The sequence below is a fragment of the Micropterus salmoides genome, unplaced genomic scaffold (assembly GCF_014851395.1).
Source record: "Micropterus salmoides isolate LMB-PRFRI ecotype aquatic unplaced genomic scaffold, ASM1485139v1 Ms_hic_scaffold_19, whole genome shotgun sequence".
Classification (NCBI taxonomy): domain Eukaryota; kingdom Metazoa; phylum Chordata; class Actinopteri; order Centrarchiformes; family Centrarchidae; genus Micropterus; species Micropterus salmoides.
In genome coordinates, this window is record NW_024041039.1 from 6,119,054 (window position 1) to 6,146,972 (window position 27,919).

The window sequence follows — 27,919 nt, forward strand, 5'->3', positions numbered from 1 at the left end:
TCCTCCGAGGGATATACGTCGCTCTGAGAGACAGCAGTCTCTGCTGGGACCACAGGAGGATCTGATGTGCCAGCTTGCATAATGGGCGCGTGTTGCCGTGTTGTTGGTCCTGACCAGGACATGGCGACCGCAGAGAGCGGGCAGAAAACTCCTCAGAGCTCTGAAAACCGTCAACATTTCCAGGCAATTTATGTGCCAAGAGAAATTATGCTCCTGCCAGGAGCATCTCGCAAAATGGCCGTCCATGACCGCGCCCCACCACGTGAGTGAGGCGTCTGTCGAAATAATTGTCCGGCGACATGACGCTCCCAACACGGGACCCTGGGACAGGAACCAAGGTTTTCTCCATAATGACAGAGAACAAAGGCACCTGCTCATAACCCGTATCAGACGGAACGGAGAATCCCTTGGATTTTAACTACCACGGCGGGGCTCTCATGTGCAGTAAGCCAGACAGGATTACGCTGGATGCTGCCGCCATGAGACCCAACACCCTCTGAAAGTGTTTCACAGTGATGGTGCGGCCTAACTTCACTCAGGTCACTGAGGACAAAATTGAACAACGCGTGCAGGCGACAGGTGGGCCCACACCACCCCTAGGAACGTAGTCCACTGAGCGGGTGTCAGCACACTCTTCTTCGCGTTGAGCTGCAGCCCCAAACGCTGAAGGTGGGCGAGGACGACATCTCGATGCCGAACGGCCAAAGTGAGCCAGTCGTCGATGTAGTTCAGTATGCGGACACCTTGGAGCCTCATCGGGGCCAGAGCTGCATCCATGCATTTGGTGAACGTGCAAGGGGAGAGTGCTAGGCCGAATGGAAGAACCCGATACTGGTACGCCGCGCCCCAGAAGGCGACCTTCAGAAACTTCCTATGAGAGGGACGGATGGAGATGTGGAAATATGCGTCTCGCAGATCTATTGTGACAAACTAATCCTCGGATTGGATGTGGCTGATGATGGCGGGGATGGTGAGCATCTTGAACCTGAATCTCCGGTTCAAGTACCGGCTATAGAACCCGGACTCCCTGACTGGCGGGGAAATAAGTTCTATGGCCCCTTTCTCCAGCAGAGAGTGCCTGGCTCTGCTCTTAGTGCTAGCCGGACGTGCTGAGAAGGGCTTGCCCCAGGATTTGCACAACTCGTCATGCAAATCCGGGAAAAAAGGCAGAGACGGCTCATCCAGCTTACTGGCAGCCTGTGTGTCTGGCACAGCCTGCGGCCAATCGAGCTGGAGCTTGCCCACTGCCCGTGTCACCACCTCCAAGAGCTCGGCGCTGACTGATGACGTTGAGCCGGCTCCCGGAAGTCTTCCTCCTCCATAATGCTGAGCACATCCAGCTCCTCAGTAAAGCCGCAGCTTCTCCAGGCTCACACCTCGAGCGGGAGAAGCCGAAAAGCGGGCTCCCGAACGGGGAAGAGGGGAGTTGGAGCCAGCAGACGAGGAACGGGAAAAAGCCTCGGCAGTCCCGACGCCCTCGGAGTTGTTGCGCTGGGAGCCCCATGACCGAAGCCGCCACGCCACCTCAGCAACCACCGGGCCTGAGCCACGGGGAGAGCGCATCCGGCCGTCTTCGGAAAAGAGTGCTGCACTGGACCTCAGCACCCTCAGGGGCAGGGCCTCGCAATGGCCACAAGCAGCCCCCTTGAGAGCTGCCTGAGCATGCGGCATCCCCAGACAGGAAACACACAGGGCATGAGTGTCCCCAGCCGTGATGTAGCCGTGTGTTTTTCCATGTTTTTCCATGTAGGGCATGGAAAAACACACTGCCTGAACTGCTCACCAGCCATCTCCTCTGCCAGACTTTCTTCCAGGTAAGAAATTTCCTCTCGTGGTTGTACTTCTTTCGTGGTCTCAAACATGCCAGAGTGCCTGCTGAATAGAAAAAAGCTAATGTGTCCGGTGTGCCGGCGTGCTTATATACGCCTCTAGTTACGCCGTCACACGCTACCGTTCTAGCAACGCCAATAGGATTGGAGTAGTTTCATTCATGATTTCAGCCCTGCCACGCCCAGAGGCGTTCCCATAGTGTCGTCACTGACGCAGTTCGAGTTCCCTCAAAGGGGAACCAATTACCCCATTTATACTGTAATTAGCTGCACAGCTGCAGCACATTAACAGCATGTAAACATACCTGTGAATGTCACCTGGGTCCAGTCAGACATGAAAAAGTGGTATTTTGTCTTTTAGAGACACCTCAACATTTTTAACCACAGAAAGGAAATAACTCTGAAATGAGTCAAACTTTAAACTCATAAAAATCAGCTTTAAATTGACAGCTACATGACAGTCCACTCAGAACATGTTCCCTCCATCAGAGTCTCATTCAGAAACACTGAACAATCTTCAGCAGTGGAGAAGAACCAAAGTCTTCCCACCAACTTCCTGCTCTGAAGGAAACATCTTAACTCTTCATCGTGGAGAGCGAGACCAAACTCTTTAGAAACACATTCCTCGAGTCAATAACTAAAGAAATGATCCCTGAAAGTATAGTCTTGGTTTGTTGAGGCTGTTTCTCTGGGTCTTCTGTTGGAGACGAGCACTTTTACTGCCGGTGTCCTCCTGACAGACACTCCTCCTCCTGATGGTGTAATGTAAAGCGCAGACTGCAGACTCTCTGTTTGATTGTGAAGAACACTGAATTATTAGAGTGAAATGAAGGGGACAATTTATATATATATATATGACATTAAACCTGTGCTGTCATATAACTTTGATTAACAACTTAACCAAAATTATCTTTGTGAACAGTTTGGGCAGTGTGATTTTCTTTTTTGCAGTAACAGAAAATAGATGGCGCTGTGATGGACGTCAAAGAAAAAGAGGCTTCCTTCAGTGCAGTAAACTGTTGGGAAGACTTTTTTTCTGTGCTGTTGAAGGTTTGTCAGAGTTTCTGAGTGAGAGTAGCTATACAAATACAAGTAGATGTGATTGGTGCTTGTATTATCACACAAAGAGAGGAAATTAAACGTTACATTATTAAGTTGAGGTGCTTTAAATCTGTGGGTCAAAGCATACCCAGGCTTAGGTTTTTTACTGGTGAAGGCTTTGTTTTTTATTTTATTTTATCTTGCCAGGTTGGGTTAGGAGTAAAGCAATAAAATCTCATCTCAACTTCAACACATCATCATTTATTTTGTCTGCAGAGGTGGATGTCATCTCACAGCCATTAACTCTGATTAATACAGTTAATTATTCCATGTAAAGTATTCTGTTTATTGGGGTTATGGGCTCCTCTTTCTTCCATATCAGACCAAAAACATGACATTTCCTTAAAGCGTTCATGAAACCCTCCAGAAGTTGTGTCTGTCTGTGTTGGACTGCAGCTTACTCATGATAAATGTCAAAGGTTTTATTTAAATCTGAAGTGTTCACTGCTATCTGTTTGGGGTAAATTAGTAACTAAAATGTACTTCCCACTTTATTTTGTTCACCCTTTTTGTTGACATTTCATCATCACTTCCTGCTTTTCCTGGTTACATTATTATATTAAGTCCAGTTGGGCGTGTTTCAGTTCAAAATGGGAGATTCTCGCATAACTTTAATCTTTTGGCTGCTCTATCTAATCCATCTAAACAGATGCAATTTCATCTCACACTTCCACAATTTAAAAAGGGGAAACTTTCTTTCAACTGTCCAACAGAACTTAAAATCAGGATGTTGGTTGAATGTCTCCACTCTGGGCTTTTTTCTTCATGATTTTTTGTGTCAGAGCCTGTAGATTTTGGTTTGTAAAGAGCAACAAAACCGCAGCTTTTCAACACAGAGACATGTCGCAGCACTCTGGATGTTTCACTTGTACAAAACAGGCTGGTTTATTAGAAACTGTGAATGGGACCCCCCCCCCCCCCGTTTTCGGCTGGCTCTGCATGATACACACTGCTGGATCAAAACTGTTGCTGCTGCTGCTGCTGCTGCTGGATGAAAAGATGATTTATCTCATTAGCCTTGACGTCCACATTCTTTGCTTAAACCTGAGGTCTCCTCTGAAACATCTGACAAGCTGGTTGACCATAAATGTGTTTAAACTAAAGATAGTTTCCCCACAGATCTGCTTTGTAATGAACACTTGTGATCACGGCCGCTTTCACACTGTATAAAATAGAATGTGTGGTCTTGACTCTATTTGGGTAATGACCTACAGCACTGTTTGTTAAATTGTAGTTAATCAAATTACGAAGCTTTAAAGAAGGTTTAAATAAGTGTATAATGTTCTTTCAACAGCAAAACAACTAGATTTTTAATTATACCATCTGATAAACACTAAAAGATCATGATCTGTGATTTACAAGTTTAATTTATATTGAGTTTGAACCTGCGGTGCAATCTAACTAGGTAAATTTACTCAAGTATTGTAATTAAGTAACCTACATTTTTACCCATTTACCTGCCAGAAATCCATCCGATACTCCAAGAGCCAGATTGTCGTGATTAATCAGAAACCGTGACCTTAAACTGCTTATCAAAAAACAACTGGCAGAAATTTGTTGGTGGCGACATAATGGCGGCTAAAATCAGGCTTAACCCATTCAATGACTGCCTGGTTTAACAGGATAAGTGTGTTTCACCAGTGGAAAGATTTATGTACTTTTCTTAGATTTATTTTTTGAATTCTGCTGGAAAACTAGGTTTGTCATATAGAATGAGATTTAAATGAGTTGCTCACCTGAAGTCTGGGTAATGGTCCACTAAAGGCTGCAGGTGGATCTTTATCTCTGTCTTATTCGTCGTGATGATGTTGCACAGGTCGTCTCCTACATAGTGGAGCCAGTCGTGAGTTGACCGCTAAGACGGAAGAAACACCAAAACATAAAAAATAATAGTTGAAATATGTTTTGAATATTTGAACTATATGTGGTGGGATTTTCATCTGGGCAACCAAAAAAGAAATTCGTATTCAGATTTGGTATTTCTTATATTTATTTTAAGCCAATTATTCCAGTGAGGGAAAGCAAGAGGGTGAGGAATCCAATGTTCAGCCAGTTTGAGAGAGGCTGAGGAGTTATCTTTGTTTGCGTTCTTGAGACTACAAATGTTCTGTGTTGCATTGTGGGAAATGTAAGATCCAGTACTTTTGGAGCTCGGCCCAAAGTGGGGAGTAAAAGTCAGAATATCTTGGCCTCTGCTGAAAGAATTTCTTTTTTCATCTGTCTCTTGTTATTTATCCAAACTTAATGTAAGTGCAATTCTAAATTACTGACATAACAGTGGTGGAAGAAGTAGTCATATCTGTTACTTAAGTAAAAGTACCTGTACAACAATAGAAAAATACTACATTACGTACTTAAGTAAAGGTACAGAAGTATTTTGAGCTACATGTGCTTAAATTACCCAAAGTAAATCTAATATATTATTATATCTGACAAAATTAGATTGTTCATACTTTTGCATCAACGTTAGAGCAGCTTTTTCTGTTGCAGTTGCTCGAGGTGGAGCTAGTTTTAACTTCTTTAAACACAGTTAGCTAGTTTAGTTCAGTGGTTCCCAACCTAGAGGGTCACAAGTTAAATCGGAGGGGTCGTGAGATGAATAATGGGAGAGGAAAAAAAGAAAAAACACACAGGGCCCCCAACTTTGTAAGATATCAGATGCCAAAAAGGTTTGAGAATCACTTTGTTAATTTCTAATACTGTAGTGTTGTTTTTTTATATGCAGTGTATATATAAACTCTGAATCTGTACAGCTTTAGCTATATCTGCCAGATAAATGTAGTGGACTAAAATGTAGTGGACTTACAAGTAACTCAAATTACTAAAGTATAGTTCATGAGTAAATGTACTTACTGTTACTTTCCACCTCTCCATTAAATCTGTTTAATTCACCAAATGGTTTGGTTTACTGCATCATGACTCAAGCTATCTTACTCAGTGGAGACGCAGGCCAAACAGAAAAGATGCTGTTAATGTTGATGGGAAAGTAAAGAGTTTATTACCATATCCTCAAACAGGACTCTGAGTTTATCCCACTGTTCACGGATCTTTCTCGCTGCCTTCTCGTGTTTTTGGTTCTTGCATGAGTAGTTATTCTTCATTAGCTGGCCGATGTATTCCTTCACCACATGGTAGTGCAATCGGCTCGCAAACTCCTGTTGCCGGGAAACATACACACACACAGAGGCAGTGATGTTGCAGAATAACAGGATGGGTGCAAAAAAAAAGGGAAATACAAGTGGGAATTTCTTTATTCGTGTAAAACGCAACCCGCACTGGTTCATCTGAGCTAACACCTCCACTTCCACCTATTCATTCATATGCCTGCTGCCCAGGTTTTCCTCCTCTCGCTTCACTGTTTTCTGCAGTCGCAGCATCCGTCTAAAAACAATGGTGCCCTCTTTGAATCACTGGAACTTCGACATAAATAAGGATTTCCTCTCCTGGGGCCTAATTAAAGAAAACATTCCCAACAGCTTAGCAAAGATCTTTGTTAGATTTTTATTTAGGTATATATTACAAAAGCAAATCCTGAACTAATCCTATCTTATTGACCTTATATCTTATATTCAATCTGCATCGTCCTGTCATGTCTCTTTCCTTGAGAAGAATTATTATAATTAATATCAACAGCTGTCTCACTTCACTGCTCACTGCGGCACCAGACTATAGATAGCTTGAGTTACCCCTATGAGGCTATAAAGACAGATCTGCAACATAGAAGTCAACCTTAACAAAAAGGGTATTGGTGATCTGTATCTGGCACCTCTCCAGCTACCAGTGCACACTCCATATCTCTGGTCAGAGCTGGACTTGAACCAGCAACCCTCTGGTTCCCAAGCCTAATAGCAGAAATTCTAAATGTCATCCCAAACAGGATTTCACACTTGACGTCCAAAGCAATTACGAATAAGTGTGAAAAACTGAACTTTATTTTTAACTGATATTGTGCATCTTTTGTCCTGATTAAATTCTAACCCTAAAAAACACATGGCTGACAAAAGTACTTGTCAGCCAAGTACTAGGGATTTGTCTAATCTAATCAGGATGGGACAAATGCCAGGAATTCTTTGGCCCTAGATTGGGAACCTGAATCATATCTGACACTTTGGCGGGTAACCAATCACCATAAAGAGGTGGAGGTCATTCCTGTGACTACAATGATTTGGCTGGTAAGTAAAGCTCTTGTTAAATCCTGGAATCCCCTCTGACGGCTTCTTCCTGCCCACCTCTTCCTCCTCCGCCTCCTCCTCACCTGGACATGTGGAGGTCTCATGACAGTGCAGTGTTGAAAAAGCAGCTCTGTCCGACGCTGAAGCTGTTTAAAGTCTTCGTCGTTGGTGAGCCACTTCCTCGTCATCATTCTCCTCAGATAAGGCTGCAAAATAACAGAGAAAACAGGTTAAAAGTGAAACATTTTAAAACACTTATTACACAGTGTGTTAATTGTTTTATTCTCCATAGATTCCTGCTTATTTCCTCCCTCCGAGAAAAGTCACTGTCATATATGCAGCAGGTTGGATTTTAACAAGTGCTCCAAATTAAATGACAACACACATAAGTGTTTTCTGATCTGATGCCCACATCGGCAGGAAGACATAACTCATCTTCCAAAATATAATCAAAGTTTCAGTGCAGTGTAAGTTATCAATCTACTAGTTAAAGGCAGTGGTAAAAAGAAAAATCTTCGGTCTTAATTTAAAAGAACTGACAGTTTCAGCAGACCTGCAGTTATCTGGGAGTTTGTTCCAGATATACGGAACATAATAACTGAACGCTGCTTTGTTCATTCTGGCACATCCAATCGTTGACTTGCTCAATACAGTTACTCAACACTTGTATGGGATCATAGTCCCCTGGTGAAATGGTTGTGTAAATCTGTGTGTCATCTGCATAATTATGGTAACATAAAAGCAGCTACAATGAATTTTTTAAATAATATTGTAGCTGCAGCTCAGCTAAGATGTTAAGAATGAAAAATGTTACATTGAATAAACAAAAGGCACTTGGAGCACTAAGAATGAGTATTTAAGCTGTGAATGAAATGTCGTCAATTGAATAATCAGCAAATATGTCACTTTTTCCAAGCCAAAATGCCCAAATCCAGAATCCAGCCTCTGGGTTTTAAGAAATTTCTGCTTTTATTTGATACATGTGATAGTAAACTGATTATTTTTGGGGTTTGGTATGTTGGTCGGACAAAACAAAACATTTGAAAACCATCTATCAATTAACTGAGGACATAATAAGTAAATTAATTAATTATGAAAAGAATTGTTAGTTGCAGCCCTAAAATAAAGTATTACTTATTTTTTTTATCTATAAATTTAGGCGGATGGCGAGTAAATCTGGGGCTACATGAGTTTGTCTGGCAGATGATGACTACTTGTCCCGTCAGCTGCTCAGTACTAATCAGAGACTGCCATCAGCACAGACATAACAGCACTGTTCAAACACTTAAAATAACAATGTTTATACTGTCTTGAACACAACATAAAACCTCTCAGGAAAGAGGTCAAAGTGGATCGCTGGACATAAAAAGTGTCCAACTTTTTGTTTCCTGCAGTCAGTGTAGGTTTTATTTTACTGTGACCGCAATCTTTCCCTGACTGTAACCAAATCTTTACCCTAATGGTTTTTGAAAGCCAACAAGGAAGGATTTTGTCTTATTGATTGGACAACTTGTTATGAGATGAGCCTGCCTCTGTCTTACATCCTGTTTCCCTACACGTGGCACACTTTTAATATGATCTTTTCTAGTAAATGCCTTGCTTAGAAGCATCTATGCACTGTTTTTGAATAGAGGTACAGGAAAGGAGTTTCCCTTTCTCAATTCCCCTTTCAGAAACCACAACTTAAAATGGTTGCTCTCTGAGTGAGGAAATTAATTGATGAAAAACGGAATTGGGCTTTCACCTAGAATAACCCTACTTTCATCCACTTTTCTCTAATGGTACCTTGACCTCCTCTTTGAACTGGTCCTCCAGATCCTGTGTGAGCCTGACAATCAGCCACTTGACCTCTTTTCTGAACCCTTCCACCTCACCAGGACAGGCTTCCTGGTACCCATCCATGTGCTGCCTGCAGGAGGAAAAATAGCATGAAATAGAAAAGCATCACTGACAGCAGTGATATTTGACTTTTGTAAAGCGTTTCAGTAAAGACAAAAGCTGCTCTGGTGATGTTCAGCTGATTTAGTTTAGTTCCGCCTTTAAATAAAGCAGCGTCCACGTTGGATGTCTTGTCACATGCTTCAACAAAGTTGCAAGCAGTTACACAAAAAAATGATTTCCCTTTAAACTTGTCAGATGGTTAAAGGTGAAGGTCAGTTACATTCAAACCCTCGCCAAAGGAGGTTCACACAACACTTATTAAACCTCTCACTGCCAGGTAAATCTCTTCCTTTTTTGCGGTAGACTAGAGTGTTTAAATCTGTGGCGACATTCCCACACCATTATGCCAACCAGCAATAATTGGTTTGCCACAGCTGAAGGGTGGAGCAATACATCAGAAGTGCATGTCAACAGTGTTTGTGTAATTACTCTCACGGTCAGAAGGGGGAGACTAAAGTTCTGCACTGCAGGTTCAAATAACTTAAACTTAAATGATCACATTATTCACCAAAAAAGCAAATATTAGAAAAAACTTCTACTTTGTGTATCAGAACATAGTTCTCCCATTAATCATCTCACAAGCCCTCAGATTCATCTGGTGAACCTTTGGAGGGACCTGACCTCTAGGTTGGGAACCACTGGACAAACTTAGCTAAATGTATGTAAAACAGATGAAACTACAGTAAAAATCTGCTCTAACATTGATGCACCAGTGGTAACAATCTAATGTTGTCACAGGAGACCTTTTACTGCAGAATAAGTTATTTTATTTTTGATACTTAAAGCATATTCGGCTGATAATACTTCTGTACTTTTACTATTTTGAATAAAGGAATTTTACTTGGAATGGAGTATTTTTACATTGTTCTATTAGTATTATCCCGAAGTAAACTGCTGTTCACATGAACATATTTTCACACTTACTGTTCTACTTCTTAGGTTGGCATCTTAAACCCCGTACCACAAGGGGAATCAAATATGATTACATCTGACATACAAACTCACAAAACCACGTTTTTAATCACTGTACATTACAACAAATGCAACATTTGTAAGGCCTCACACATATTTCCACATACACTGACCTCTAATTCAGGAGCTTTTTTGTTTCTTTTCTGTAAATGTCATGGACTGCAGAACTGAGGGAGATGTGTGGTGCAAAAGGTTGACAGGCGACAGGAAGTTGCCGATGTTTGTAACTGAAATCAACCACAGACATCAAGTCTGCACCTATGCCTGCTGCAGCCATAATCAAACACCGTTCAAGGCGTCCTTGAACGACCCGCCACAGTACACATCTGCTTTTATTATGAAGAATGGAAAGCAGCTGGGAGTACTTTCTCTTTCCACGCCCTTTAACAGAGCAGCTTTTCTCACTCGCAGCCCTGATTCCCCGAAATCACATGAGGCAGCACTCGTTCTAAAGCTGGCACGTTTATGTCATCTCTTGTAGTGGCATGCACTCGTTTTACGTGGGTGCTGAACTACTCCCAGCTTGGGACAGATTGCCGTTCTGACTTGCGCTTGAATCTCATAAGAAGAGTGTTGGCATGAATGCTGGGAAAGTCCCAGCTCCCAAAGTCTAAAATAGCTCAGATATGCATCGCTCAAGTAAAAGCTCTGCATGACTTTCTAACTATCCAAACATCCCGCACGGTCCTTATCAAGATGCAGAAACAGGACACCATCAAGATGATTGGCTTAAAGCCATTCAACCAAAATATAATTGGATTATAGAATTTTTCCCACATATCTACAAAAGCAACTTCTATTTTGGGCAAACTTCAAAGTAAAAGCACATGTTATCAGTAGAGCTTGAAAGTTCATTCTTGAATGTTAATGAGTTGTTTGACCAAGAAAAAGTCTCTCAAATTAATGTCCACTGAGTAGCTTTTTCCTGAGATCTTCCGCGGGGGTTGGCGTTTGCCCAGTTATCATGGAGACAAGATGGTGAAATGCAGAAAATGGTTATAAGTGGGCGTTGAGTTAAGATTTTCTTTGTCAAATGTAAGGCATGTATTCAAACTAATTTACTTAAATATGTCAAACTCCTGTCAGATGGTACAGGAGATGTTTTTAACAATTAATTATGGTGATTAATGCACATGCAACCTACTATTAAATGTTGTTGTATCCTAAATTATCCTAACAAAGTTAAAAAAAAGTAAAATTTCTGACATTAACTGCTATATGTACACAGTAGTTGCTATAGATATACCTGTAATCTGTGTGCCTCAACCAATAAGAAGCCACATGTTATTTATCATTTATATCTTTACACACTTTTACAGTATTTTATATTTTAAAGTTGAATGCTTTGCTTTAAGTATTGCATTTGTATGTTTCACAAATGTACTTTGTTTTATACTTTGGTGGTATTTTCTTTACTTGTTTTTTGTTTGTATCATGTTCCTGTTCCACTTTTATATCTTGGTTGGCAAAGGACAATTTCCCACTCTGATGGAAGTTTGTGTATATATTTAAATGTATTTGTATACATTTGAGCTTTTATTTTGAAGATAAAACTAAAATACTTTTGGCAGAGTGAGTTAGTGTTGCGCTGTGCCTCGAAGTCATGTGACTTACTGTAAAGCAGTGAAGCTGTTGATGTAGGTTATGTGATACTCAGTCCAAAGACTCTGTGGTCTGAGACGCTTGTACTCCTGCTCAAACCTGCAGAGGAAAGAGGAGACTTCAGTTAGAGGAAGATGACTAAAAGGGTTTCAAACTCCCACTGAAATAGACTGCCTGTTTAAATCATTTACCCCTAACAACAGTAAATGAAATACTCTTCCTCATATTTCACACTTTGACTTTGTATTTAATATGTTGAGATAGCTGCATCACTTTTATTGTGTTAATACTTTGTAGTTTCTGGTGTTTTATTGCTACTTTTTTATTAATTTCAGCAGCGTCTTTGTGTTTCCTTTATCCTGCTACAATTGCTGCTGCAGAGACAAAACGTCTGCAAAGAAAACAAATAAGATGTATCCGTTCTGTCTTCGATTGTGTGATAAAGAATGAAGGATGAAGGAGAGGAGGGCATGACTTTCAGAGGCTATTTCTTAATAAAACCCACAGTGGGGTTTCGTGATTCAGTTAAAAACAGAACTAGTCATAAATCATGCAAAGGAAATATTCTCACATTACTCAACTGGAAATTAACTCAACTGTGGGTTTATTTCAGAGGCCATGATCCTGTTTTTGGTTTGTTTTGGTCTGTTTTTCTTTGAGCAGGTTCCCCCTCATACCTTCACCTTCCTCTTCTACTTTACTTTATTGATATTCTTAAATACACGTGGCTTTATTTGTGTATCAAGTGGCATTTCCTAAAAGTGTTTGACTTTACAGAATGCATTACTTATCCTTCTGGCCTCGTGCTGCCATTCGACCTTTGTCCTCCTCACTAATAGTCATGAGGACTTTTGTAACAAGACATGGGACATGAAGTTGAAACTTTTATAGCTTGTTTTGGTGACTAACAAGACTGATGACGGTGCTGTAAAACCAAAACAGTTGTTTGTGATAATTTTATGGGTTCGTCATTGTGTCACTACACATTATCATTTGACTGTTCATACTTTAACAAGGCTAAGAGTGTACAGCCACTACAATGCTAACATGCTGATGTTTAGCAGGTATAAAATTGATCATTTTTACCTTCTTAGTTTATCCTGTTAGCATGCTAACACTTGCTAATTAGCATTAAATACAAAGTACAGCTGAGGCTGAAGGGCTTGTCATTAGTCTTGCAGGAATTGGATGATTTGAAATTCTGACCTGATGGTAGAGCTAAATGAAACGTGAAAGAAAATGAATGTCTGAATCAAATTTCATTGCATTTGAGATGTTTCAGTCTGTCCCAAAGTCGGGGAACAATAAAACAACATTACCATCCTTAATAGCTGGCATGGCTGAAAACAAAGACAAAACTATGTAGCATAGTGTGAAAATATTCAATAAATAAATTTACATATTACATATATACAAACATATTTGTCTAACAATCTAAAGTAATGATCTCAATAAATAAATGTATCTATGAAATTTGCACTGGCTGCCAGCGTTAATCAATAATGTGTCTACAAAACAAGACAACAAGATAGATTTATTTATCATATTAAAACACAGGATTGTTTGCTGAGGTGAAGTTGTAGTTCCCTTTATGTTACTGAAATAATATACACTAGATGTGTGGATAAATAACAAGTCATGAACATAGAAGCTGTTCTGAAGTCCGGTCTTTCGACAGCGGATACTTCTGTATCTCTGTAGGGTGAACGGGCTGGGATGCTATAGGCATTTAGTACATTGTCAGAATTTTTTGATATCAGATCAATTTAAATTATTGCAGGGCACAATGAAACAATCAGGAGCAGCCTCAGCAATCTGTTTTATGGAGCTGGTAACATGCTGCACCTCCAACTTCTCAGTCAAGTAACCAATTCCTTTCACTGTGCCCTGCTGTTTGCAGGCTCAAGTCCTGTGCAGCATAAAATCAGATCACGTTTGCTCACAGAATGATTGAAATAGGCCAATTACTGCCTAACTTCTTTAGTACAAAGGTTTGTTTTGCTGCCCCCAAGAATTCTGTGACCTGTAGGCTACACCTGCTGTTAGGCCAAAAACTTAAGGATTACAACTTTAAGGCCTGTGCTCAGTCACATAAAGCATCTTCCAAAGGTATGCGTCTCTATGTTAACATACCTTTTGGGGAACTGTTTCAGCTCTTCGAGGCAGGCAGAGATCACTTTCTGTTCAGCTGAGCATCAATATGCCCAGAGATCAAAACAGTTCCCTTCACTTTCTGTGGAGACAAACCAGCATTCAGTCCAGTAAAACAATGAGATTTATATGAAGCTCTCTGCTGCGCCCACATGGTCGAACCACCACACATGAGTGTGGCAAAATTAAGAACATTCCTTTCAATATGAGAGTATATCTGCAATGTATTTTAGCACACATAGGGTATTTAAAAAAATAGAAAATGAACAACATGTTTGATTTTGACCCCACTACATAAAGGCGTCATGTGAAATATCATCCTTGATCTCTAATCAATCTATGTAGCAGGTACTGCTCTGTCGTACCGTCCAGATGTCCATGTGAATCTCAGAGTTGAGGAAGTCCTCCTCCTTCTTTGGAGTCCTACTATCCTTCCAAAGTTCCTTATTTTCAAGTTCAATAACTCTGTCAAGGGAAGATCTCAATTCCTCCTGTACAAACAAACCAGGAGAAGAAAAGTGGCAGTTAACACTTAAGAGTTTGTAAAAAAAAACAACTTCAATCTCAACAACAGGCAGTCCCTTTTCTGAGAAATTACACTTTTAGCTCCTCTTCCCTTAGGGATAATCACAAGAACTAGTAATACTATATAATTTAAATAAATATTTAGCTGTATTTATATATATATATATATATATATGTTTTGAATTTCTGACTGACATGTCTGCAAAAAGATTTAATTCTGAAAGTTGATTTAGACTTTTCAGAAGACAAATGAACAAAAACTACACATTGTTGTTTTCTGATTTGGTTCTTGATTTCTTCTTTGGTTTTCTTGACCACAATCACTCCCCCACCCCCCCTTTTTGTATCTTGAAGAAAATAATTACAACAATAGCTAGGTATGAAAACAAGGGGAAAGAAAGAAAACATCCTGTCCCTAACCAGGTATAATTCATTTAAATCACCTTGAATTTAACCTAATGAAGGTCTGTGGACAGTACAAGTGAACTAGTATGTGCATTATATTTTTATCTTAAACATACAGTACATAAAATAAACACTATGTTTTATTTCCCAACATAAAGAACTAAAGGGCCTGTTTACTTTAACTCTTGAAATACTGAATCCTGGGGGGATATAATGGGTCTAAAACAACTGGAATCAGTCATTACAAAAAGTTTTTTAATAACTCTTCAAGGCAGCTAAAATCCCCCAATTCCCAGACACATTACAGACAGTCAGTGTCCTCAATAAGAGCTCCAACCCTGCATGCTCCTCACCTTCACTTTGCAGCAGTACTTTCCTTTCAGCTGCTTCAGGAAGTCACCCTCCAGCTGCAGATCATCCCTCTCATCCTTCATGTCCGGCTGCAGGGAGGGACTTCCCATGATCCTCTCGCTGTCGGGGTGAAACACGACACATCATACACATCACAACATATCTGTTACTAACATCTAACTAACATCTGTTGGCACCAAAGACTGCTGGAGACAAGTTGCTTTATGTCGGCGGAAAGATGAAATGTAGTTAAAAGCTCTCTCAAGACCTTTGTGATGTTGTATGACGTTATTTGGGAAACGTAATCTTTAAATTAGGCTTTACAGCATTACAAAACAGCTGAAAATTGTTCCCAGAAATGCTACACTCCAGTAAGAAGATGAATCAAGTTTAATTCAAGATTCAAGATTCAGTGCACAATGTGATGATGGAGTTAATACTTATTTGTATGAAAAGGACTGCATGTTACAGTGTATGTCTGATCTACTGTATAAAGAATCTTTTTTAGGATGCTACTTTACATAATCTGTGAGAAATGTGAGCACGACCTGATTTAAATTTTTCCATTTTGGCCTCGAGAGTGTTGTGCCTCTTTTTTATCAGATCAGCTGTTTATTTTTGGTCTCCCAAATGTTGTTTTGAGCGCAGTCTTTTAGTTTGGTGTGGCCTGATTCAACAAATGATGTCAGCAGTGCTGCCTCTTTTTTTAACTGCTCCCCCTTTCACGCTCGCTGTGGTGGTGTTTGGTATCTTTTAAACATCTCTGTTTGCACCATCTGTGAACACATTTTTATTGTATGTGGGCAGCCGAAATGTGTTTTTAGATGTGTTTTGGGTTTTTTCCTGCAACTTTGAGATTATAAACATTGCTGCAATCAGTTATATGTGTTAGAACGTGGTTCAATAAGCATTCACATCACTGGGCTGTTCAGAGTTTGTCTAATTGTCTGGGCACTTGTCTGGATTTTTTGTGATTTTCCCATGACCCCAGACCTCATTAATCACATTAGTGAGTAAAATTATCCAGGTTTCTGTTCGCCATGTTCACTGTATGTCATTTCGTTTTAGTAATTGGATCAATTGCACATTTGTTTGGGAATTTTGCACCGCTAGTGCAATTATAATATCAACTAAATTGGGTCTTGCATTTTGAGATAAAGTGGTCATATTATGCTCATTTTCAGGGTTATAATTTTTTTAGGGGTTGTACCAGAACACATTTACATGGTTTCATTTTCAAAAAATACTCATACTGGACAGCTCCTCTTTTCACCCTGTGTTGAAGGCTTCGTTTTAGCTATAGAGTGATGCTTCTTGCCTTACAAGATCTTTGTTGGGAGTTGCACATGCGCAGTTGCTAGTTAAGGACCACTAGCCAATCAGAAGCACAGTAGGGCGGGTTGTGAAAAGCCGGTAAACACGGCTTCGGTTCACCTGTACATGTTCCCCTTACCAGCTTAGCAACATGGACTGAGCAAGAGTTTCATAGTGGTGAGTTATTAATCTGTAACAAATGTATCTTTTATCCATAAAGTTATAACCAATCGCTCAATAAAGTTTAGTTTAGTAAAATTACAACCAATTACAATAAAGGTTTAAATCCAGCCAAGGAGTACTGGCTTCATTGGATGTACTGTAAAAGGAATTTGGAGGCGACAGGGTACACACCAAAACTTCTGTCTGCGGCTTTCAGCTCCAAGCCCATTGGTTGCTACTGAAGACACAAATCCTTGAAAAGAAGGTGACTCCAACAGCCAGGAGCACTAACAAACCAAGCGGTGTCCATAACCTGGATAACGACCCCACAGAGGTTAGAACTGAAGAAGCCTGTTGGTGAGCTGCTGCAAAAATGTCTTTGAGGATTTTCAGCCTAGTTAAGTTGCCCTTGATTTTAACCCCACCTTGGATAACTTTGACCTCGATGACTGAGAATCTTCATAGACATCCATAAAAACGGGTTAACTGTTTAAAAAAGCTCAGTAATTTTCCAAAACAGCAGGTCCCGGTAGTTTTAACAAACGTTACTCTAAGATGAGGAGATGGTGCATTGGTTAGGGACGATTTTTTTGCAAATGAATCCACATTTGGGGCTCTAGTGAGTATTTGGGGCAGCAGAACGACTGTGTGTGGGATTGAGTCAAAATAACATTCACTGACCTCTTGTAGCGGTTGATGATCCAGTCCAGCAGAGCGTACAGATCCTTTAGCTCCGTCACCTGCTTCTCCAGCTGCTTCACGTGCTGCCCAACGACTCTGTGGTAACTCTTCACGTAGGTGCTGAAGACTTTAAAGCTGGGTGGGTACGACCCTCGCAGTTCCCTCTTCACGTTCTCCAAGTCCTCCAAGATGGCTTTACCTAGCAGACCCAGATGAACTGCCAACCAGGAGGTGTTCTGCTCCCTCTGGTCCAGGTGAATGCTCTTCACCTTCGCCTGCACCCCCTCGCCCACCGCCTCCCTCCAGGCCTCCATCCAGCTGTCCGCAAGCCCGCCGGGTTCCTCAGCTCTCCTCTCCTCCTCTTGGATGATGCGGGCCACAGGTACCAGCAGCTCCTTGTTTCTGGCGGGAAGAGAGTTGGATTCGCGCACTATGGTGTTGACCTTGTTCCTCAGCTCTCCATAGAGGAGGCTAAGGTCTTTCTCCTTCTTGGCCAGCTCCATGGGCGAGTCTTCGCCACACCGCTCCCGTTCCTGCTGGAACTCCTGCCGCAGGGAGAGCAGGTTCAGGTGAGCCTCCTCCAGCACCTCCATCTCTATCAGCTTATTGATCTGCATCACTGGGAGAAAATTAGAGATGATGATGAATCTCTCCAAATGTCTCCAAATGAAATACAAATGCAGAGATTGAATATTCCTGTAGGAAAAGAGAGAGGCAAGGGAGGACACAGACTATTCTCATTCATAGCATTCATTTCAGTGTCTCACTATGGGATGCGCCTCTCCACGTGTTCCTTAGAAGCATTTATCTCATTACACCAATCCTGATTGGCTGGTGATTGGAGCATATCTTGATCAGTCGAACAGAAAAACAATAAGCGCGTCAGCAGCGAAGGGAGCCGTAGCGCTCCTCGGGAGTGGCGAGGCTGCCGTCGGTGCACCTCACGCATGCACAGTGTCGTCCAGGAGTCACGCTCGCGCCCCGCTGCTAGATGGCCCCATGAAGCCATTATTGACGGTGCACAGTGGGGAAGACACACGGGGGGCTGCCACGTACAGATCCTTTAGCTCCGTCACCTGCTTCTCCAGCTGCTTCACGTGCTGCCCAACGACTCTGTGGTAACTCTTCACGAAGGTGAAGCTGGAGCTGAGAGCGATGCAAGCGTGGTCGCGTTATGGGCCGAGGTGTACCTGTTTGCATCGAGAGTCAATGCGCAGTGTCCGCTGTTTTCTCTGCTCAGAGTGTGGCGTGTGCAGCACAAGTGCTGCTTCCTGAGAGCCGGTGGTTGTTGAGATAAGCTTATCTGGCAATACGGGAGTCTCCATATCCCATAGTGAGACATTGAAACAAATTCTATAAATGAGAACTTTAGGTTACTTGTGTAACCCCGGTTCTCAGAGTAGTATGAGTGAGATGTCTCACCAGACTGCATTTCTTGCTGGGGCGGAGCGAGAAGAGGTGCTTATTTTGAATGGTGTCTGCGTTGTAGCGTAAGCTATTTAAGCGTAGGTGGACCCACCAGATGCAGACACCGCAATCACCTGCCAATGAAGATTGGCATAATGAGATAAATGCTTCTGAGGAATGCGCGGGGAGAGGCATGCCGAGTAGAGTGCAAATCACCACCAGGTGTGACTGGGGACAGCTGTGACAGGTGTGGGAACAAGGAGTGCAGCAGGGCAGGCTGTGTGTTCAGTCAGCTAAATGAGTTAATGTAAAGTCATGTATAAAAATACATGTAGTATCTAACCGGTCGAGGCAGATGGCCGCCCACCCTAATTCTGCTTGAGGTTTCCGCCTCTTAAAAAGAAGTTTTTCCTTGCTTCTGTCGCCAAGTGCTTGCTCATGGTGGGAATTGTTGGGTCTCGGTAAATAATAGCACACAGAGTACAGTCTAGACCTGCTCTATATGAAAAGCTCTATGAGATAACTGTTGTTTTGAATTGGAGCTATTAAATAACATTTAATTGAAAATGAATTGCATAGATTAGCTGCAGACAGATAACAACACATGATTGCCACAAGGTGTGATAAATCAGAGCGAAAGAACAGCAGGGAAACTCAAACTCAAATTAAATTATTAAAATCAGAAGAAATAACATGTGGCTGGCATTTTAACAGTTAAAGCAATGACTCCTCTGTAAGGCAGGATTTAGACTGACCAAACTGAACCCCGGTGTATTTACACCCGGAATAAGATTCCTATCTTTAGGTGCTTTTGTTGCCAAAACAGAGAAAGATAAATGAGAATGTACAGACAAAGAGACAATAAGAATGTTTGGGAAGATTATGAGAAAAGGTTGCGTTCATAGCTTGCAGCTATGAATGTCTTTAAACACTTAACAAGGTTGGCATTTAGATGTAAGCTGAAGGACACAGGTTTAAACTTTTCTACACAATCTGACAACCAATGAAAATATAAGGAACTGAATATCAAATCCAAATATACCCATATAAGTTTCAAATGTCCAGCAGGAATGTCATTTGTAAACTTATTTTCCGGGAGCCAGTGATAAATAAAATAGTTAATGAAAACATTAAAGCGACTATAATCAATATTTTAGTATAACATATCAGATATGAAACATCACAGATATGAAAACAATGTGACATGGTTAAAGGTGTCAACTATAACCAGAATCTGCAGCGCTCTCGACTTTCAGCTCACTGTACAGCCACAACTTAACTGTTTTGGTTCACTCTCACCACTCTCATAGAGTCATTTTTGGCCGCAGCAGGCAGCTGGTGTCGGAGGAAAAGTTGTAAAAACCCAGTATACGCTACTTGCTCAGCAGTAAACAGCAGACAGACACAGTTAGAGGCTGTGTTGCTACAAACATCATATGCTAAAGATAACCTATGCTTGTCATTAGCATGTTATAGAAACATGATACCGAGGACAGCTCTGTCTTCCACTATGGCTGCCAGAGGGAAGGTGATAGGCGGCCTTAAAGGAGGGCAGCAACCTCCTTGGTTAAATAAGGTTTTTAAAAAAACATCTAACAGAGACTGTACCTGAGAGCGGTGTGAGGGGCATTTCTGGCAGTGTATACGACTCCTCAAGCTCCTCCCACGCCACATCCTCCAGCACTTTTTCATCCTTCTCCACTGAGCCTTCAGAGACAGGGAAGAGTGGCTCCTGTCCGCAGGTTTTATCCTTCTTATTGTTGAAAATCTGACTCAGACGATTGGATGATCCTCTTTTAAAAGAGTCACCGGACCTGCCCATATTGGGATCTGAGGATGGACAACACAAAGTTTTGTTAAAGCAGCCCAGCTACAGAGGTGCTGTATAGAAATCTGTTTCAAGTGTCCATGTACTTTATTTTGGTATCTCACACTTTTGACCATGTTGTGTATGTAATGGTGAGAGAAAACCTTTTTTATAAGCTACTTGGATCCAAAACATCGAGAAAGCATATAAATAAAAGCCATTAAAACTTAACTGTGAGCAGTTTTTGATAATAAAAATTAGCCCCGTATTAAATGACAGCTTTACGTGTCTTTGAACGTGTCAGACCTTTTCTTTTCTGCGGAGCGATGTTGGCGTCGTCTTCCTCTTTTTTCTGGAAAAAGCCTTTGATGTTCTTCAGAGGAGAGGTCACAGGAGAGCCAGTACTCAGGCCTGCCAGAGAGGCAAAGAGAGATGGCTGATAAAAGCAGAACGTTTCCCAGTAGACTGTCTCCTTAGAAAACTTCTTATTTAATAACCTCTTCATATGTTTTGTTTGCAAAAAGCTGAATTTAAACTAAAACAAACTAAAATATACATGTTACGCAGCTTCAAACATGACATGCTAAAGATAAACTATGCTAAACATTAGCATGTTACAGAAACATGATACTGTGGACAGCTCTGTCTTCCAATATGGCTGCCAGAGGGAAGGTGATGGGTGGCCTTAAAGCAGGACAGCAGCAAACCCTCATTGGTTAAATAAGGTTTTTAAAAAAAATAGAGACCTGACTCCTCAAGTCCCTCCCACACCGCATCCTCCTGCACTTTTTCATCCTTCTTCTCCTCCACTGAGTCTTCAGAGACAGGGAAGAGTGGCTCCTGTCTGCAGGTTTTCTCCTTGTCCTTCTTACTGCCAAATCTCAGGCTTCGACGAATGGATGATCGTCTTTTGAGAGACTCACTGATCCAGCTCATATTGGGATCTGAGGATGGAAAACACAAAGTTTATGTTAATGCAGCAATAAATAATATGTGGGAAGTTGTTTTGTACTGACCCAGATATTATTTCGGGTCTGGTTTGGCTTAAAATCACTCAATAAATGGATTGTGGTTTGTTTTTTACTGTATGTGCTGCTGGCCACCTACGGAGGTGCTGTACATAAAACTGTTTAAAAATTGGTTATATTTAAGATGACAGATTCCCATTGCTTTTATTCATTTTTCTAAATGATTAACTTAACTTTGTCTAATTATCTTTAGGTCAGCCTGTATGACTATTCACACGTGGACTAATAAGGTTGTTTTTCATGTATTTATCCACTTCGCTGCTGTTATTTTAGCCTTGGTAATGTTCAAGTGTCCAAGTACTTTTTTGGGTATCTCTATCTCTATCTGAATTTTTTACAAGCTACCTGGTACCAAAAAAATCAAGAAAGCAAAAAAAAAAAGACAGTTGAGCTTCAATGTTAGCAGCCAGGACACTTGTTAATATTTGGCCCAGTATTAAATGACAGCTTTACCTGTCTTTGAACGAGTCAGACCTTTCCTTTTTTGTGGACTGATGTTGGCATTGTCTTCCTCTTTTTTCTGGGATAAGTCCCCGATGTTCTTCAGAGGAGAGGTCACAGGAGAGCCAGCACTCAGGCCTGCCAGAGAGGCAAAGAGAGAGAGAGAGATGGCTGATAAAAGCAGAAAGCTTCCCGGTAAAATGGCTCCATAGTTTCACAATCACACCTCTCTTTGTGTTGAGGAATTCAGTCCTGACATTGATCCGGTTCTGTTTACTTAAAGTTCATAATTACATTTACGGGAAGTGCATGTGTGCATGACTCTGCAGTATTTTGTCCTCACAGTGACCTACAACTAAACCAACAGAGAAATGCAAAGATAAAGTTATGATGAAAGCAGACTTTGGCTCAGATCCAGAATTTAAAGTCAAAGTCACAGAGCTTTAAAGAAGTCCTCATTTCAGCTGACGGAGATAAACAATCCACAGGACTTACTCTAAATGAAATGACCTCATGTGCGCGACTAAAATGGACATCTGTGACATTTCTAAATGCTGCAGAAACTTAAAAATGTTGGTACTTGCAAATCCATACTGCATGTGTTGCTGCCTTATAAGGAAAATCCACCCTAAAACATTGTCAAACAGTAGTGTGGCTACTGTTCATCCTTTGAATAAAATTGCCAAATGCAAGCTAGGCAATTACGAGGGCATTAATTACAGGTGTTTGGTTTATTTTGCTCTTATTTAAGTTGTACATTAGACAGCATATTCAGGACATTCTTATATATTCCTGTTCAGATAATGTCAGGAGTGTTGTATGATGTACAGTATGTGTAACATTATTTGAACAGTAGGCTATAGTACTCATTGTTTTAATGTCTTTGTATATTGACGGAAACACATTTATCTCCTGAATACAATCACGTTTGATTATCCTTTTATGTAGACTCTTATTCTCATTTCCTGTATAAAGTCAATGCCTTTGCTGGTACTTCAGAAGGGCACGTAGTGTTCTCGCCGACACTCCAGGTGGAGAGAGCTGATAAATACGACTGGTGCCTCACAGTCCTGAAACCCAGCTGTTATCTCACTTACAGATATTGTTTTCCCCAAGGGGCATGACTCAACTATTTAAGACGTAAAGTCGTCACTAAGGCAAGTCATGGTAATCAGGTGCGTTAGCTTTCTGGCTGGCATGAGCCTCTTGGCATCGTAGCACACTGTAGTAGGCTTGATCAATATCAAAATAAAATTTCAATAAATTAGGTCTCTACTGGATTACTGTGGTGCAAAATGACATGCAGTTAATGAAAATTGATGCTGCGGGACAGGCTGTTTTGCCATCAGTGAGTATTATTCTGTGCAATTTTTATGATTTGCACCGACTCTGTGGCATGTGTAACTATTTAGTTGTTATGCAGAATTGTGTCACTTATCTCCGTGGTGCAACTGCTTTTATTTTAGTAATGCATAAATCACACTTTGTAATAATTTATAACTACGGTATGTTTTAACTTACATACAGCTGGTGCAATACAGCTAAAACAAGGCAATGTAGAACAAACTGAAGCTTTTCTCAAATGTATTAAGAGGTTAAGATAAACCTGAGGGGGGGGCACAAGATGAAAAAAAACTGTTAAACAGGATTATATGTTGCTTTCTTGCCAAATACTGGATTATTTTGCAGGCTTTTAAAAAAACAAATAAAAGGAGAGTAAGGGGAGAGTCTTCACTTCACAGTTTTTTAAAACATATTGAATATACCGTAAAACCTCAGTTAAAGGGGGCCATTGCTTCATTTTAAAGGGTCACGAGCTCATAAGGCTGGGAATTATGAGAAACTCAACAACAACTTCAGAACAACAGCCACCATTTTCTCCAGGGAGAATGAAGCGTAGGAAGAGTTCATGTTTATATCTGAGCGAGCAAAGGAGAAATCTGTCAATCATCTAGTGTTCAGCTTCCAGACTCTAACTTATTCATTTACAGCCACGTCAGACCAGAAGGCATGGACGGTCTCACCACAGATGTTTTAGTCTTTAAAGTCATAAAGTTGCAAATACTAAATAACAACGACAGTGGTGGATTGTAACTAAGTAAATTTACTCAAGTACTTGTACAAATTTGTGGTACTTTACTTGAGTCTTTTCTGTTCATGCCACTTTCTACTCCTACTTCACTACATTTATCTGACAGCTTTAGTTATTTTAAATTCAACTTTTTGCAAACAAAACATGTGAAGAGCTCATAAAATATGAAGTTATATTACAAATCATGCTACCCAGTTTATATAAATACAGTGTAAACGTAATTAGATTAATTAGTCAACTGACAGAGAATTATTTGGCATTGTGAATGTGTCACTTTGGGCTCTTGGTAAATGTGACCGCATGTCTCACTATTTTCAGAATTTTTACAAAAAACAAACAAAACAATCAATCGATTTAATAGAGAAAATAATCAGCAGATAAATCCATAATAAAAATAATCTGATAGTAAACAGTTGAAAATGACCCCCACCTCAACAACTACAGCAGTTAAATTCTGCTTTTATATTAATGCATGAAGAATAATAATCTAATAATAGAATATATAATATAATATTTTTTGTGGTGTCAGTGCTTTTACTTAAGTACTGGAGAACACCCTGTGCGATGTAGGCCTAGACTATGATTATAGTCAGGGAGCCGCTGAAATTCTGTGATAACACAAATCCTCATTTGCTCCCAAAACAAAAATGGACATCAACCAGAAAGTGTTTATGTTGCAAATTTATACTAAAATCCATATAAAAAAGGGAAAGATGGTGGATGGAGAGGTGAGGGCAAACTCTACAGAGAGAGCTGGAGTGAGGTGACTGTGCCTCTGCTAACATAGGAAGAAATTATTTGTTTTATGGAACATAATGTTTAGGCTTATTAAGCTTCAGGAGAAACAAGCAGTGGTTCTACACACAGCAAAGGTCACACATTTAATGAGTTAGGTGATTGTTTAAATGTGTTCTCTGGAGGACAAAAAACTCCAATCCTCCATACATTTTGTATAATTTAATCTATCCACTGGAGCAGATCAGAGTCCCTAAGAACTAGAAGGGACGGGTTTTGTTTCCAGTAAAGCTTACTGACGCTTGGCCTTTTTCCAACTAGAAAAACTGGTTTTCCTGCCCTATCAGAACTATATTCCCACACTACTCCTCTCCACCTACACATACAGGATCGCCCACACCTGAGTGGATCGAGTTCTCAAAAAATTTCCACTGGGTTTTAAAGGGAATTCTGGGAAATGCAGGCAGTCACTAATTAAAGGGGAATTTAAAGAGAGAGATTTCTCATCTTATATTATCTGATATTTCCATAAAGCGCTTATCTAACACCAAATCTCACAGTGTTTCCTCTTCTTCTGACCTTGAGAGGCCTTACATGCCCATTTCACAGCATATTTCAGGAGTCATGACGGTACTCACTGGGTGACGGAGGCGCTTCTGACCACAACTCATTGCCAGTCGTGTCTGCTTTAGTTGTGACCTTTGACCCCTTGCCTCCGGACGATAGTGGGCTTTTCTCAGTTGCTTGCCGGAAGCTCTTTCTCAATGTCTTAAGCATGCCCTTGGTCTCCTTCACGGCACTGTTGGTCGATGTCTTCCCATTGCTCCTCAGGGACGCTCTGTCCTCGTCTGAGTTTTCCGTAGATTTGTCCATCATTTGTGGAATCTCATCCCATTAACTAACATCTAAAAGTGAGAGAACAACATAAAATAAAAAAGCCAACGCAGCAAGCGCCTGCCTGTAGTCTGATGTACTTAGGAGAGTGTGCAACAGCAAGGTTGGTTTATGGTTATAGTAGTTGCAGTCAGCAGGGACAGGAGGAGCAGTTGTGTTTACAGATAACATCTCTGAGTGACATGCAGTTCTTGTGAACAAGGTGAGGAATTAAATATGTTGGAAATGTGTTGCACATGCTAAATGCCATATACTCAAAGACTCAAGAGCATACTTTCCACTGGGAATTACCCCCTCACTTTCATAGTTTCAGGTTGATTTTCTTAACAATGTCCATTCTTATTGAATAGTTAATAAAAAATTTGATTTATACTCATCTAAGTACCCTTCGATGTTTATTGCTGTAATCTATAAATAAACTATAAACTTAAACAGCCAGTGCTGCAGAGTTATTATCACCAGGATTTTGCCTCTCAGGCTGCATGCGTGCTGCTTTTCTCTGCATAATTTCTAGAAAAAATTAATTTAGTTAATATTTCTATTTACAGTTAATATTCTCTGAAAAAGAATCAAGAATCGGTGGTTAGGATGCAAGTACAGCCTTGTCTATAATAAAGTATCAGGTCTCAAGAAAACTGCACATGATTGTAAGATAGTTCAACACAGAGGTTTATGTAGCATTTCTATTTTTGTTTTGTTTGTTTTACTAACATTATAGGTGCATCTCATAAAATTTGAATATCGTGAAAACTAAATATCATTTTTCTGCAATTTAAGTCAAAAAGTGAAACTTTCATGTATTCTAGATTTATTACATATAAAGTGAAATGTTTCAGTTTGTTTTAATCTTGATGATTACAGCTTACAACTCATGGAAATCAAAAATGCCTATCTCAAAATATTAGAATATTAGAAAATAATCATTTATAATGTGGAAATCTCGACCTTCTGAAAAATTTAAGAGTTCTGAAAAAGGTTAATTAATGCATTCAGAACTTGGGTGGAGATCATTTTGCAAAAATCACTGCATCAGGCCTGTGTGGCCCTGCTGAGTAGTTATGGAATTTCCCAGGTTGCTTTGATAGTGGCCTTCAGCTTGTCTGTTTTGTTGGTCTGGTGTCTCTCACTTTCCTCTTTACAATACACAGATTATCTATGGAGTTCAGGTCAGGCGATTTGGATGGCCAACTAAGCATAGTAACATCGTGGTCAGCAAACCAGTTACTCGTGCTTTTGACCCTGTGGGCAGGTGCCAAGTCCTGCTGGAAAAGGAAACCAGCATCTCCATAAAGCTTGTCAGCAGATTGAAGCATGAAGTGCTCAAAAATCTCCTGGTAGACGCTGCATTGATTCAGGACTGGAGACAACAAAGTGGACCAACATGGCCCCCCAAAACATCACAGACTGTGGAAACTTCACACTGAACTTCTAACAACGGTCCAGTTCATTTTCTCCTTTGCCCCTAGTGCAACGCTGGTAGCTCATTTCCTGGACATGTTGATGCTGCTACTCTACTTTTATTTATTTATTTTTTTACAGTATACAGATTTTCTGAGATGGACCTGTATATGTTCTTGTTCATGTATCATCATGGATAAGACACGTGCCTTTGTCTTAGAGGCCCGGGTTCAAGTCCCCACTGTGACACATCCACCAATGTGTCCCTGAGCAAGACACTTAACACCTAGTTCCTCCAGAGGTGTGCGACCTCTGACATACTATATAGCAATTGTAAGTCACTTTGGATAAAAGCATCAGCTAAATGAGTAAACATAATATCACTTACTACTGTACTTGACATACTTAACATTTATATATCCATGTAATCACAGCACTCCTGCAAAAAACAAGGTCCTCTGTATTAAAAAGGTGTTATTCAGTCAGTCATTATTTACCTCTAACTCTGGCCGACTAACCATGTAAAGGTATCCTCTAGATACTTTCAGTTTTATTTCAAGTAAGCTGAAAAAGTAAACAATACTTTTTATATACTATACTTTCATTATCCTCCACCACAGGAGTTTTTTTAATTACACCTCAATACAAGTTTGATGCAATAAAAGTCATTAATTTCACCCTTTCAAGCAGGAAGTAGGCTACAGATGTATTTTCCACAAATAGATGTCTGTTAAATATCAATAAAGTTAGCCTATTTATTAGGTGTATGTGTTTTTTAGCCTATGTACAAATTACCACAGATCATAACATGCAGGGAAAGATTGCCTGTACATTCTACAGTTTCCCTTTAGGTTTCCAAGAACCAACAAAGTGCTCTTAACCATTCGTAGCAAAGACGATTGATTTTAAAG

The 27,919-nt window shown here is 40.5% G+C and overlaps 1 protein-coding gene, 1 long non-coding RNA gene and 1 other non-coding gene across 3 annotated transcripts in view; 1 reads left to right on the forward strand and 2 right to left on the reverse strand.

Moving 5' to 3' along the window:
- LOC119910077 (exocyst complex component 3-like protein 4) overlaps positions 1-27,919 on the reverse strand; it is a 31,719-nt gene that overhangs the window by 2,939 nt on the left and 861 nt on the right. The window contains 15 exon segments of the mRNA XM_038728458.1: positions 4,667-4,785; positions 5,933-6,085; positions 7,186-7,308; positions 8,888-9,011; positions 11,630-11,716; positions 13,751-13,805; positions 13,808-13,850; positions 14,134-14,259; positions 15,052-15,169; positions 17,207-17,825; positions 20,222-20,443; positions 20,727-20,831; positions 21,167-21,364; positions 21,902-22,027; positions 25,355-25,621. Of these exon segments, the coding sequence (XP_038584386.1) occupies positions 4,667-4,785; positions 5,933-6,085; positions 7,186-7,308; positions 8,888-9,011; positions 11,630-11,716; positions 13,751-13,805; positions 13,808-13,850; positions 14,134-14,259; positions 15,052-15,169; positions 17,207-17,825; positions 20,222-20,443; positions 20,727-20,831; positions 21,167-21,364; positions 21,902-22,027; positions 25,355-25,592 (2,456 nt within the window). The 5' untranslated portion in view covers positions 25,593-25,621.
- Positions 2,291-2,497, reverse strand: LOC119911084. Its single transcript, XR_005445783.1, has one exon. It is a non-coding gene; the product is annotated as a small nucleolar RNA U3 (small nucleolar RNA).
- LOC119910078 lies at positions 23,099-27,446 on the forward strand. Its single transcript, XR_005445582.1, has 2 exons — positions 23,099-23,237; positions 26,759-27,446. It is a non-coding gene; the product is annotated as an uncharacterized LOC119910078 (long non-coding RNA).